The sequence below is a fragment of the Hyposmocoma kahamanoa genome, unplaced genomic scaffold (genome assembly GCF_003589595.1).
Source record: "Hyposmocoma kahamanoa isolate Upper Pololo Valley unplaced genomic scaffold, ASM358959v1 78, whole genome shotgun sequence".
In the NCBI taxonomy this organism is placed as follows: Eukaryota; Metazoa; Arthropoda; class Insecta; order Lepidoptera; family Cosmopterigidae; genus Hyposmocoma; species Hyposmocoma kahamanoa.
This window is the reverse complement of record NW_020653945.1, coordinates 2478320-2493015: the sequence shown is the minus strand read 5'-3', so window position 1 is coordinate 2493015 and position 14696 is coordinate 2478320. Positions and strand designations below refer to the sequence as shown.

At 35.1% G+C, this 14696-nt stretch overlaps 3 protein-coding genes across 3 annotated transcripts in view; 2 read left to right on the top strand and 1 right to left on the bottom strand.

Moving 5' to 3' along the window:
• The window catches only part of LOC113233247, a 62207-nt gene extending 56876 nt beyond the window's left edge, over positions 1–5331 (bottom strand). Inside the window, exons 1-2 of the mRNA XM_026468290.1 lie at positions 5144–5331; positions 210–353 (exon numbers count right to left, since the gene is read on the bottom strand). Coding sequence (XP_026324075.1) covers positions 210–353; positions 5144–5331 — 332 coding nt within the window. The remainder of the gene's footprint in view (positions 1–209; positions 354–5143) is intronic.
• A 1570-nt stretch (positions 5332–6901) lies between these two features.
• LOC113233166 lies at positions 6902–8547 on the top strand. The gene is made up of 3 exons (XM_026468182.1): positions 6902–6981; positions 7043–7146; positions 7260–8547. Exons 2-3 carry the CDS (start codon positions 7078–7080, stop codon positions 8094–8096), a joined length of 906 nt encoding a protein of 301 aa, XP_026323967.1. The 5' UTR covers positions 6902–6981; positions 7043–7077; the 3' UTR covers positions 8097–8547.
• Positions 8548–10003: 1456 nt separating this feature from the next.
• Positions 10004–14696, top strand: part of LOC113233246 (casein kinase II subunit beta) — a 7383-nt gene continuing 2690 nt past the window's right edge. The window contains exons 1-5 of the mRNA XM_026468289.1: positions 10004–10065; positions 10306–10381; positions 10452–10554; positions 11578–11677; positions 11890–12003. Of these exons, the coding sequence (XP_026324074.1) occupies positions 10310–10381; positions 10452–10554; positions 11578–11677; positions 11890–12003 (389 nt within the window). The 5' untranslated portion in view covers positions 10004–10065; positions 10306–10309. The remainder of the gene's footprint in view (positions 10066–10305; positions 10382–10451; positions 10555–11577; positions 11678–11889; positions 12004–14696) is intronic.

Sequence of the window (14696 nt, the reverse complement as noted above, 5' to 3'; positions counted from 1 at the left end):
TTGTAAAAGGTAGCCTTGGAACGCGTGATTGCGCGCGTGGCTGGGGAGGGCGCGCGATCTTTCCCTTTTCCGATTGGCTGTATCGCTCGCGATAGAGCGTCTGTGTAAAGCCCGCTATTATCTCGGTAGGTATATCTGGACGTCTCCCAAGAATACATACTTCTGTGGTTCATAGTTATTGGCGACGATTTAATGTTAACATAACTCACCTGTCGTTGTTAAGAAGCGCCGGTGCAACTTTCTTCCTTAGATTGGCGAGCGCTGCTAACTCCTCGCGCTTCCGCGACGGGGGCGGCGCTCCGCATAGCGTCACCAGCGGCGTTGGCGCAGGCTGTGTGTTGCGCGCCAGCAGCCTATGATGACAAAAAAATATTTTGAACACTATAACCTGTAGTGGATATCTACATTAATAATACTGATTTATTTCTTTACAACGGAACAATATTTAATGTAGCCACATGGTATAGACCATATAGACAAGATCACGTTATAACTATAACTTCCTAATTCCCAGCAAACTGCAATGGAAAAAGCGTTAAACGCTCAGTGTACATTACTATTGTTGTCAGTTAAATATTGATCAAGAACGTCAATGTTTAGGCAATACAAAGGTAGTTATTTTTACTCAATCTACATAGGTACATTAAACAAAAATTTGTACTAACCATATTTTCTCAAACGTGCTCGGAAATGTTTGCATTACTTTCAAAAAACGAACACTGAAAGGTTGTCATTTACGGACTGTGCGACTTCTTCCCGGGCAATATATTTTTTTTTTATTAAGGATATTTTGCAGTTGGCCGCTGATGGCCGTGACCGGAAAAAAGGGCGAGCTGAAAGCTCATAGCCCGTAAAATAAACTTAAAACTAAATAGTGGGCCTGAGGACGCCCAAGTGAGCACGGACCTCGGCTCAGGGCGCTACTGAAGACTTCCGCCAGAAGGGCGTGCTATAGGAGAGAATCTACCAGTGTACGCGCTGAAATGAGGGGCTGTATGACCTCGCCGGCGAGGACGGTAGGCGCGTGAGGAGAGGAACTGATTAGCGATCTGGTTGGCCTTCAAAGTGGCGAGGACTTCCCTTGGCCGACGGGTCCTACGTACGCAGTGAGGGTGTTCCCTGCGGGGTCGTAGTTGGATGCAGCCACCACGAGGGGGTAGGGGTGGTGAGGAGCAGAGTCGAATTATTTCCTCGATGCTTGTTTCATGAATTGGGCTATTGTGGGGAGCCGTAAATCTATGTGGAGGTTAGCGTCGCGCAGGTACCACGGGGCACCCGTCGCGTTGCGCATTAATCTATTTTGGAGAGCCTGCAGGCGGTGTATAAGCGCGGGATTTGCCTGAGCGAATGCGACTCTGGCGTACGTCATGATTGGGCGGAGCTTTCCGGCCAAGGCGCTGCAAAGTAAATATGAAAATCCATTACTTTTAATTTTTTTTAATCTATCTACCATAATGAACTAAGTAAACAGGCAAAAGAAAAACTCATACAGTCAACTGCCCAGTGTTAATTGTTGCGAGAATTAAAAATTTACCTGGCTGTATGGCGCATTAGTGCCTTTGCTTTTTCCAATGGAAAAAACAGTACCAAAAAAAGAAGAAAATGGTAGTAAGACCTAAAGTGATATTGTTTTGTTTCACGTTTTCTATTAAACATCTTCGTCTCTTTATTATTTTATTGTTTCCTCGCATTATTTGAGAACAATTCTATACGTGTCTCGGCGGGAACGGGAATTGCTTGACTCGTATTAATACAAAACCTCGCTGGCGCTCGTCCTTGTAACTCAATACTCATCCAGCAATCCCTTACTTCCCGGCCTTTGTAATAATTTACTAATACTTCTACACACGATTAAGTTGCGAAAACTTGTGTCATTTCGTATGAGTAAAATAATCGCGAAAACCTAAAGTTGCTAACAAATTGACTGCATGTTTTTAGTTAATGCATGAAGTCGTAATCACGCATTCGTCTATAACAACTTCAAATAATATATAAAAGTTGTACCTGTAGGTACTATCTATGTAGATTTAGGTGGTGGAGAGCCTGGAGATTCGCAACACAGGGTTTTCCCTAGGGCATACTCCAGCTCCCTCAAAGAAACCTTTTAATACTAAGTTATTGTACCAAAACTTATGTAATTTACCTTTGTAGAGAGTAATAAACATTTCTTGAGTATTTTTGAAGTTGATTACGACGTCACGCATTAACTGCAAAAATATATTCAACCTGTTAGCAGCCTAAGAACTCAATAGGATTTATTTATTTGAGAAATCATTAATTTCCGATTACAATTTAAATCCGTATCGGGAAAAAAATCTCGTTCAAAAAGTGCTAACAACCCCATAGACAGTACAGTAGGTAGAGAGAATGGCGGCATAAAATTGTTTTCCTTAGGAGAAAACCTATATAGTAACGATGAGCTCCTACATTTTAAATAAATATATATATTTCCGGACACATAATTGGAGCCACTTTGCATTGTCAGTATTAAATGCCCTTAGCTTAAATAATGTGTCATTTTCAAAAGGTATTGTTAAAAATTTGAATTTGCGACAGCGGGAAAAACTCTTTCTTCAATCATAATAATTTTCTTTTTTTATTCCAGCACTTGAAAAATAAAAATGCAAGAAGCCTCGATTTATCGAAAACGCGAAAAATGCATAATTGTACCATTATAAACTGCAAAAGCACCATAACTGTGGGTAAACGGGTAAACTGGGACGTTTCCTTCCACGGGCAAGTGATTTTGTAATCAGAAGATGCATAATTTATTTTAAAAACAATTATTTTGGTTTTGTATGAATTTCGAGAAAACAAATATGCAACTCAGTGTATGCCTCATGTTTGTAATACATTGCGGCTTTTACTTGGTGCGATATATTTGTGATTCTTTGTTAATACGCCATGAACATCGAACGAACGCACTTTTGCATAATGCATTCAGTTTCTGTGGTACGGCCGCTTGTACATTTTTTTGGCCAAATTTTTTTATTTTTTATTATAGCCTAAATATAGCCGCCACAAAGAGGATAGGCAATTTGAGGCGGCGTGCTTAGATTGACTCGGGATTCCTTAAAACGGGCCGATACGGGTATTTTAGTTCGAGATTCGTATAATTTCGCGTTTTAATCTTCGATTAAGGCACAATAGCACTATCCTATTCCACTTTAAACTAGATTTCACAAAATAATTGAAAGTCAAAATAAAAACGACACTTTTCCCTCCAAAAGGTCCAGAGCGAATCTTCTTTTGGCCAAATTTAACATTTAGTGATGTCTACGTTAGGCAACACTGTTATCAATTCTGATCGATTTTGAAAACAAAGGGACGAAAATTATTATGACCTTAGCAATATTATAAAAATATTCTATAACTCTTTTGTTATAACGTTTAGTAACGTTTCTTTTTTTTAAATTTTGTAGTATCTATTAGCAGTAGTATCTGTAATTTCGATAATTTTTGCAGTACGTTGCCTCGAATGTCCGAATATAGTGAACAAATAATTATATAGCAAGTAATACAAAAAAATATATAACACAAGGAATTAACAGTGCGCTGTCTTTAAAAAAACCTGGAAATGGTCATACGTATGAATTCGTTGGTTTCGAGGACGAAGGTGGTCTAGTTTATCCCACCTAAGATGCTATCCAAATATGCAGAGTAGCAGAGTTAGAAATCCGAGAAATCATGATCAATCACAAAAACTTTACACGAGGCCGACATTAAGTAAACCTTAAGTTACTTTAGTAAGATTTTAGATATTTTGTCAGCAGTAACATTTTCAGTTGTCTTGCCATTCACTAATTTAATTAAACACCCGACGGAAAACCATCTAGTAAATTTAATTAAGACAGTTCATATATTGACATGTTTTCATTATTTAAGTCAATCGATGAGATCTTCTATTACAAAAAGACAATTATATAATAAGCTTATATTATTTCAAGGACAATAATTTTAATATTTGAAGTTGATTATAAATTAAAGTTTAAATTATTAAGTAATCAAAATTTTTTTAAAACAACTTTTAATAAAGGACGTAACTATCTTGTTTTGGTATTTTTCTACTGTGTAAATAAATAATATATAATAATAGTAATATTTCACACTCACACATTCCCGGATATTCCCATATAACCTAAAATATTCCCAAATGGAATATTGATCTACTTTACTTAAATGTTTGCATGTTGATAATGACTTATCGATAGATAAGTAAAGAAAGTAGACAAGTACGACACTAAAGAAATCCGCCATTTATTCGTTCAATTTTTGTTTAGGTATGCACGTTCATTCCGTAGTTAGGGCACCTCCTTTCTTTTATTTTTTTTCCATCCTAGTCAAAGTCAAATAATCATTTATTCCATAGATAACATTTTTACACTTGAAAACGTCATTACCATATTATGCTCGCTCATTACCAGCCTGACCTCCGTGCCGTGAGAAACTGAGAAGACCAAGCAAGAAACTCTAGGGATTGCTCTTTTCAAATAAACTTAAATGCTATGGAATACATTTTAAATCATAATTGTGAGGCATCAAGTCTCAATTTGTCTTTACATACATCTTTATCTAACAAATACTCTTCAATTTTGTAATATAACTTTTCAATTAAAATACTTTTAATGTACGTTTTAAACTTAGGAAATGATAATCTTAATATATACTCCGGAATCTTTTTGTAAAAACCTATACAGTTCCCCATAAAATAATCGTTTACCTTTATTAAACGAAATCATGGTACCATGAGTTTGGATTTAGCTCTAAGGGTATAGCGTTAATGTTATGAATATCTTTTTTTAAGAAACTATGTATATTTTTACGCGCATACAAAATATTTGAGTAAATGTACTGTGATACCACAGTCACGATACCAGTCTCCTATAACTTTTCTCTGAGAGACACCCGAGAACCTTAACGGTACACAGAACGAAAATAGTTTTCTTTGAAATGTTTAATAATTGCGAAAACACTAAGAACTTGTTAAAAATATAATTAATAATTTCACATATACTTAGGAGGAAAGCGTATTACAATTGTGACACATAAAATCTCGATAAATACACCAAAAATCCTTATACTTAACCAATAAGTATCAAAAACCAATCAAACAATCTCTGTACAAATAGACAAAAAGACAAACCGTTTCGAGGCCGGTGTCCTTTTCGAGAGGAGAGTGTAGTCGAAGATATTTGAGCACGACGGGTTATTATTGATAGCCGGTGCAGGAGGATAGTACGTCTCATCTTCTTTGTAATTATTGTTTACTAAAGCCGATTTTAAAGGTAAAAGCTCAACAGTGTCGTCTTTTCGGTCGCGTGGCGCCGTCATACCGCGAGCATCATGTGTTCTCGCCGGCTGCTTGCAGCCCACTGAGGCTCTATGCTCTGTGAGATGTGACCCTGAAAATACTGCAACGTAGTGAAGTGCTGGGCTCTGATGTAGTACTTTACATTATTTATTAGTTAGATAGTTATTTCTATTGGGTTGCCTTATAGTGTCTAAAAAATTGTATTTAGTGCCTTTGCTAGCAACTTTTTCACAGGCGCTCGTATATTAAATATGTTAATTAATGTAGTCGAATTTGATACACTAAAATGAGACTTAAATTCTTATAATATTGATCTAACATTTTCTTTATTTACATTTATTGGGTAGTAAATAGATTTCAACAAGTAAGAAGCCAGGTTATTCGTCTTTACAAAACCGCAATAGGTCTATCTAATAAAATGTCATAAAATATATTTTTTTAATATCAAATAAAAAGAACATCCCTCACTTCCCTACGGTGGTGGCAAGTACGGCTAGGGACTGGAGCCCGGGCGCGCATGCGTGTTTACGTTTACACCTGTATCAAAACAGGTATGGATAGTGGTACCTATATCCTTATCGACAAAACTTATGTAAGTATTTTTTATAGTAACAAAATAGTTTCGTGTATTACTGGGATGAATGGAAATATCTTCACTTTATATTTGTTATTTAACCATTAAACTAAACACGTTAACCTAAAGATGGCGCGAAAACTTGGAGGTCATGCATCACTGCCGCCGTTAGTTGAAAGGTTGCTTGTGACAAAAACTCAAACCCGCGAAAATAAAATAGTGAATAAAATAAGAAATTGAATTCAAAAATATCTACTTTTCTCTTGCGGTAACTTCATACCTTATTCACCTAGGAAGAAATATAAACAGTGACAGATCGGCCTTTCTTTACTGATCACGGTAGTATAAATAACTATATATAATATATAAAAAAAAAATCCTCGAAGAACTAAGTTTTTGCATGGCGGGGAATTGCTTTTTGTTATGTATATTCGAGAACTATCGAACTAAACATAGGTATTCGTTTTGAAATACAGTATTAACTTCTTGAGTTTTACCGTCTAATTCATAAGACCATAGGATTCTGTGTAGAACCAACCTAGACAGCACGGTTTAAAAATCCCGCGACGAACCTCCACAAAATCATTCACTCTTCTCGTTGTCAAAACACTAGTCCAACAATATAATTATAATATTATCCCAAACTCAGTGAAGTGATTTTGAAGAAATTTCACCTTTATGCTCACGTCAAAGAAAAATGTGTTATAATTCCAACAAGTAAGACGGACGTGAAAAAAGGATTTCAAATTATAGGTATTCCTTTTTGTGTCTGTGAATCTGTGAATAGACAGGTATATCATTAGTGTACTTATTTACGTATCACTTGTATTTTCCATTAACGAAGAAGAGGAGGAAAATGGTGAAAATTAATCGTATACGTATTACTTTAATTATTTGAAAAAAAAAAATATGGTGCAATTCCATTGACTTGTCAATGTGCAATTCACTCAAATGAGTCATGCAAAAATCAAAACAAAAATATATTTTTACTTTCAAAAACTTCTTAATAAACTATTTGCCAGTTACATATCAAAAATATAGAATAAAATATAATACAATAACTCCGGGATTTGATAGAGAGTCAGTCACTTTTCCAGTAAGTATATCTTAACTCTGGCAATTTTAAAGCATGATTTTAATTATTGTTATATTTTCAGGTTAAATATTCTACAAAATAAATCGTGCCCTCAACATGACAGAGTCCATTATTGGCTTTGATAATGCCACTGTATCTAATCCAGCGACCATGCCATCTGAAATGGTATTGTTACTATTTTTTCAAATAATTAACTAAAATATAGAAGATATAATATTTTAAATATAGAATGTTAATTTAGTACCATATACTGTAGCCATAATTTTTTAATATTACAGTTCCACCCTGAAGCAGTGTCAGCAGTAAATAAATGCCAAACGTCAGAAGCCAGAAGACTTGTTATTTATGATTTGTTTCGAAAGTTGATTAATACTGACATATACCACATTGGTGGGACTTATACAAATGACAACCCAGACCTATGGTTTTACTATTCACTCTCTGCTTGTCCTGGAGGCAATTTTTTGCTAAGCTTATTTACATGTCACAGATCTTCTGGGGTATTTTCCATTGGAATTAGTGAAGGTAGTGAATTCACACAAAAGAGGGACTGTCCTCAATCACTATATTCGTCAGAGACACTCAGTTGGCAAACATACTTAAGTGGACAAGCAAATGAAAATCACTACATCAAAACTTTCAAATTCAATAAAAGCAAAATGGAGACTTGGGAAAATAAGTTTCTTTGTATACCTATCAAGATAGAAACTAACTGCCAGCAAATATTGAACAACAATATTGTTAAACAGATAAAAGTGGCGCACGACTTTGGCGACGTTCTTACTAAGGAGGAAAATACAGATTTCATACTAGTATCTATTACTAAAAGACAGTTTCCTGTCCATCAAGCCATACTAGCAGTACATAGCCCGGTATTAAGAGACCTGATAAAGAGTTCATCATCTAAAACTGCTTTAATTGACCTTAATGACCATGACATGGAGCTCTTACTTCAATTTATTTATACAGGGACCATAAAAGAAGTACATCAAGTTGATTGCTTAAATCTACTAGAAATTGCTGACAAGTTTCAACTCAAAAATCTAGTTCTATTAACACAACATGTTATTAAAGAGCAGATTGATTTAAAAAATGCCGTAGAAGTTGCTGTATAGCTGAAAAGTATTCACTCGAAATGTTACAAGCCAGTGTTTTTTAATATATCAAAATTCATCCAGAAATTCTTGATTGAAATGAAGCCTGGAAAAATCTGAACAATAACAAATTAACAAAAAAGTTTTTTTCATTCATGGAAAAAGAAAAGAGATTTCACAAGGTACATCAAGTTCATCATAATACTTTTACGTTCACAATAAAAACTGGATTATTTAGAAGCAATTATTATTATGTATATAACTGTATTTATACTTATTTTGACATTTTTATATAGAGTAACTTTTACTTTTTAAGCCACAGAGTGTAGTCCCTGTAATTTACTTTTAAGTTATATCTAAAGTACTACTGTGGCATGTTTTATTGTAACGGGCTAGTATAGTCAAGAACACATCAAGCTTGACACTTAAGATTTATATTCAACTCTATGCCGCTAACAATAAGAATGGTCCAAAGTACAGTGTCAAGGTTGACATGCTCTTGACTGTACTTAATTAATTTATATTTGGATGGTGTTTTGCATTTATAAAAAATATTTATTTATTGATATTTTTATACGTTAAATAAATAGGTACCTAGATAACTAGGTATGTACACTAAGTGTAGTGGTTGTCGCTTATTTTTATTACTGTTATTTAACATAACCCTTGTTAAATTAAATAAAATATATGCTTTGTATTGTATGTGTCTATTTTATGTCAAAGCCTAATTAACAATTTATTTTATATTAATCGGCGAATAAATTGAGGTTTACTTGGTTGCTCGTTTTTGATAAAAATGTTATTTATCTGACTCCCTCATAGGGCGCGTTCCCATTATGTCTTGACAACAGATAGTCGTGCAGTTTAGTGTCATGGCTTGTATATTTAAATGAAGTTGTTCACACTTAAAACATTTTTGAGCATAATTAACTGTCGTTCACAACTTTCTTGACGTTACAACGACAGACTGTCATGACAATTGGAAGAACTAGAACGACACTGTTGACCGACGATAAATAAAACGTCACGATAAAAATGTGGCGACAGATAATCGCAACTTCAAACGATTCTGTCGTGCGAACGACATGTAACAAGGTACTCTTTGCAAACGACAAGACGGCTGCCGTGAACCGATAAATTGTCACGATCTAATGGGAACAGCCAGAGACGACAATTGTTCAACTATAAAATAAACGTCCATGACACGACAGTTAGTCGTGACATGGGAACAGACTAAACGCGACAGTTGTCCAACGATAAATAAAACGATACGACATAATGGGAACGCGCCCTCGTGGTCACGAAGGTAAGCAATAATATTTTTAACGATGATGTCTTTTTGTAGGTATTAAAATAAAAGAATTTAACAATAGAAAGATGATCGACCAAATTACGTAAATATCAAAGGGCCTTTGCTCAGCATTTAAGCCCAAACTGCTTAAAATTAATTGATGATTAATGAATATACTATAGGCGAAAAACATGACGCGTCGCGACGCTTCGACTCTGCGCCAGTGTGAGTTGGGTCTTAGATTCATTCCAAATTAATTTTAGGGTCGTATTTCAGAACTCTAGCACTAGAAATCATACCCAAGTCCTTGCCATTAGGGTCGTATTTCCAGTGCTTGAAATCATACTCAAGTCCTTGCCATTAGGGTCGTATTTCCAGTGCTTGAAATCATACTCGAGTCCTAACTTGAGCATTTTGTAGACTTCTGAAATATGACCTTGAGTCTCGTAGGACGCATTGCAGGATTGCTTACACGCTGCGACTACATTCATAAACCTGCATTACGCGGCGGACTGCAATGCAGGATAATGTGATGCCCCCTTTTAATTCATACCACACAACAAAAAATAATCAAACGAAGCTTTTCTTCATATGGCAATTATTGTGACCATAGACAAAAGACACACCCATTAGCCACAGAAAAGAAATTTGTGCAAGTAGCTCCTTCCCGTCAAGCGTGGCTAATCAAGGCACGAAACGGTGAGCTTTCCCATCATTTCATCATAATTTCTTTTGTAAATTCCTTAAAAATCCAATAATAACTTCACTAAATTTACTTACCGATGTTCTAATTACCATAAAAACATCAGAAAGTAACAAAAAAATAGGTGAAAACACGAGAATGTTGTGCGAATTGTAAAACTGGTGGAAAGCGTTGGGTTTTTAATGTCCGAAGCCATATAATCATTAAATTGTAGTTAAAATTGTTTGATCTTTTAGGAAAATGAGCAGCTCGGAGGAGGTATCATGGATTTCGTGGTTTTGTGGCTTGCGGGGGAACGAATTTTTCTGCGAGGTAACCAATTTCTTTTTTGTTTAAATTTTGACTAGTAGTGGCCGGATAATGATCGTAAACTTTTTTACAGGTTGACGAGGATTATATAAATGACAAATTCAACCTAACCGGGCTGAACGAACAAGTTCCCCACTACAGACAAGCATTGGACATGATATTGGACCTAGAACCAGGTGAGTTAAAGTGGTTCTGTCTAAATGGAGTATGAGGGGTGTTCAATATATTCTCGGTATAAGCATGAAGGAAAAGGCAGAAAATTTTGAATAAAATCAAAAAAAAAAAATAAGAATGAAAAATAGTTCACCATAAATTCAATAAACTTCTTTGATCGTGAAATTAACTTTTCCATACCCTCTTAAAAATTTTTTTCTTTGTCCGAAAATTGTGCATTAATAGCCGCTTTCCGCTTTTAATAGTCAGAAAAACACTTTCCACCAAGACCTTTTTTAAGATTGGGGAACAGAAAGTAATCACCAGGTCTGGGCTATAGGGTGGATGATTCATTCAAAGCCACAGTCGCGCACAGCAGCCTTGGCAATACACCCTATGTGAACCGGCACATTGTTGCGTGGAAGAAACACACCTGATGTCGTTCCTCTTTAATAGCTTTCTTCAGATTATGCACAATTTTTGTGTGGACTCAATGAGCAAAATTACCTTTGTAATTAAAGATAAAATTGATGTAAAACGTTTCTTAGAACGTCATTGAGCAATGATGCAATTAAGAAATTCATATCGAAATTAATTTTACAAGGCACAGGTTAACCTTTAAAGGTTAAAAATTTATTTAATACTTTTCTTCACACTTACCAAATGGTTGGTTACGGGGTCAGGTATCTTCGGACATGACTGTGTACTACATTGTACATGTGTAATTAGCCTAACTGTAGGCTAATTACACACGCCTCTCTACTAATGTACACTTGTAGTTGATAACGCCTCATTGGCTGCGTTTTTATCCCTGGTGCTGCGATATGACAACGTAACTTGCAGCGGCGCCGCAGCAGCAATAAACGCCGTCGCCGCGGCGGCGCCATGTGTAATCAGCCTTATAGCTAGCACATAGTGACTTGATGTCTAAAATATATTATCTGAATATAGAATATACTTATGATTATGTTGGAAATAACACATAACTTTAAACAAACATCATTATACCGCACAATTAATTTATTGCTTTGTTTTGTTCATAACAGATGATGATTTGGACGACAATCCGAACCAATCAGATCTTGTGGAGCAAGCCTCCGAAATACTATATGGACTGATCCACGCACGTTATATCTTAACTAACCGGTGAGGTTGTTTATCTTTAATGTAGTTTCTTCTTTACAGTATAAAATATCTCTGGAAACATAAAGACATTTTTTATAATTTTAATGTACAAATTTTGTGGTTAATTGAATGCCAGAAATTAGTTTGAAATTTGTATTAAAAAAATTTTTTTCTCAAAAATGTTGTAGTGTACAATTTCTATGATCTTATTTGGAACATTGTATCTTTTGCAGAGGCATTGGTCAAATGTTAGAGAAATTCCAAGCAGGTGATTTTGGGCACTGTCCGCGTGTTTACTGTGAATGTCAACCTATGCTTCCTCTAGGTAAGATAATAAAGGCAAATACACACTATCCTTCCTTCTTATTTTGATGGCATACACTATAATGCCTACCATTGTGGTGAAAGCATTTGCCAATCGGCGTAAGGAACTAGGGATCTACTCCCATTCTCTGTACGACAACCATCCGAAACAATTACAGTCAGTTAAGTAATATCACACCCCGGGCACTCCATACAATGGTTCAAAGTTATTTGTCTACTTCTGCCACATACAGCAAGGCGCTATCTGCACACGCGCAAATGTATGCGTGCAGTGGCGGGGTTACCTATCTCGTACTATTAAGTTACGTGGTCAGAGCGGCAACACAGCAAAAATTGTAACGCGAATCTGTTGTATATAATTCTATTAATAGAATTCTAATAATTACACATGTTCATTAGGTATTTATATCGATATAATATTATATTTTTCATTAATTCACTAACTAGAATAATATTAAATTTTTTTTTACTTCATTTCACATTCCGGAAAACGAAGAAACTTCTCTCTTTATCCCGTTTAGATTATGATAAACAGCCGTACACAACAGGATTCACGACATTATAAATAATAACGTACAATGATGTTATATATTAATGTACAAATTTCGTAATAAATAAATGAAACGTATATTCAAATATTAAAGCTGTCTTAGCGCAAAAACTGCTCGCCAACAGCCTTGTTATCGTTCAGTAAATGTGACCGTCAATATGCGGGGCGTTTATCGTTACTTTTTTGTTCTCTGGTAATACTAACTAATATAACTTTACAGCGAAAGATAAGGCACTTATATACTAGTTATCAATGGCTAGCATCGTTAAATTAAAGACGATTTATAGTTGACTGTAATATATTAGCAATAGATAGCTGGTTTACAGGAGCAGTGCCATTAATCGATAAACAGTGGTGGTTTCTTATGGAAGTACAAATCGAAAATGAACATTCTTTTTTACCTTTGTTGGTTCGTACGAGTTCATTAAATATGTAGTAGGGATGAAATAACACATGTGTGGTGTTAGTTGATTGGTTCGAAATAGAACCGCCTGGCTACGTAATGTGCCATTGACGAGCGTTTAGTTACGGTTTCGAAAATTACATTAAATTAAATTACAGTGGCAGCTATATGGCTACAACCATTAATTCGATCTCTATTAAAAACTAACAGTTACAATACGGTACGATGCCAATACCCACGAAAATAGGGAGACAACACAGTATCCACGAGGATTCGCATTACCCAGGCTGTGGGTTAGCTTTTTGTAAAGAGCTCTCAACATCGAGAAATTCTGAATTAAAAACAATTATTTTTTTGTTTTTTTTTACCTGTAATTTCCAGAAATTAAATACTATGTAACGTGAAACGGAACTTAATGGATTTTTATGTAATTTTTTTTTGCTATTTGCTAGTAGCCAAAGCCATAAAAAATATATTGACAGATTACAGATGTCAATGTCAAAATTGTTACAAACAAATTTTTCAGGATTCGCTCTGGACCTTTTGGAGGGAAAAGTGTCGTTTTTATTTTGACTTTCAATTATTTTGTGAAATCTAGTTTAAAATGGAATAGGATAGTGTTATTGTGCCTTAATCGAAGATTAAAACCCGAAATTATACGAATCTCAAACTAGAATACCCGTATCGGCCCGTTTTAAGGAATCCCGAATCAATCCAAACACGCCGCCTCAAATTGCCTATCCTCTCTGTGGCGGCCATATTTACAGAAACATAATTTACAAAGTGAAACCAAAATGAAGGATAGGCTGTATGGCATTATGCCAAAGCCGTTAAAACTGTACTTAAAAAGAAAACAAATTTTTCAACCGATTGCAATCAAGGTAAACTATAGACGATGATCACCATAATTTTTATATTAATCTTATAAACGGACATTGGCCTAGACCTAGTGGCCGCCATAAAGGAAATAATAATAATTTTTTGAGTATTTTAGCGTTTAAGTGTTGCTAATTTTTGGACTTGTTTTAGTATGGCTGTGTCGCTGATAATTATTTAAACATGTCTAGTGTCAACCACACTTTTAAATCAATAAAAAAAATGCAAGTCACAATATTTTTTAAACTCTTCATTATAAGTATATATCTAACAAAAAAGATGAGCCTGGCAAGATTTTTTGGGAATAAAGTACTAAACTTCGTACTAATTCGATACAAGTCGTTTGATTATTTGTTTAAATACCTCTCTCCGTGGTTGTGAACAGGCCTTACGCATTCGATCCGAATGTAACTACGCAACTACGAGCACACTCCGGCACGGTAAATGCGCAGTCTATGACGCGATCGGTCTCACGTAATACGACGCGCGTGTAAGTCGCACATAATCGCAGCTTGTATGACAAACAAGTATTTTTATAGTTTCCATGTAACGTGAATAACTCGAGACAAACCTTGCGAAAATTACACATCGAAATTTCACAATTATACATTATTATAAATTTATGTATTTTACATTTTTTTTCCTCAGGTTTTTTGTAATATCAAATGATGAGACGAACAAGTCGTGTGTCTGGTGGTAAGTTCACGCCTGTCTATAACAGTTGCAATGCTACTCGTGAGCTATCGCAAAGATACACATACATCCTTCATGTACCGTTCCACCAACATGTACAATAAAATTTTTTCTAATATTGATTTCTTTGACACCACTCTTAGTAAATTAAAAAAAAATTGATGTTACAAATTGTAAATGACATTTAATGATTT

Bases quoted from the DNA above. Each gene is read 5' to 3' on its own strand.
- LOC113233166 (XM_026468182.1), top strand. From the start codon at position 7,078: ATGACAGAGTCCATTATTGGCTTTGATAATGCCACTGTATCTAATCCA. The intron at 7,147-7,259 runs GTATTGTTACTA...TTAATATTACAG, and splicing joins CGACCATGCCATCTGAAATG to TTCCACCCTGAAGCAGTGTC.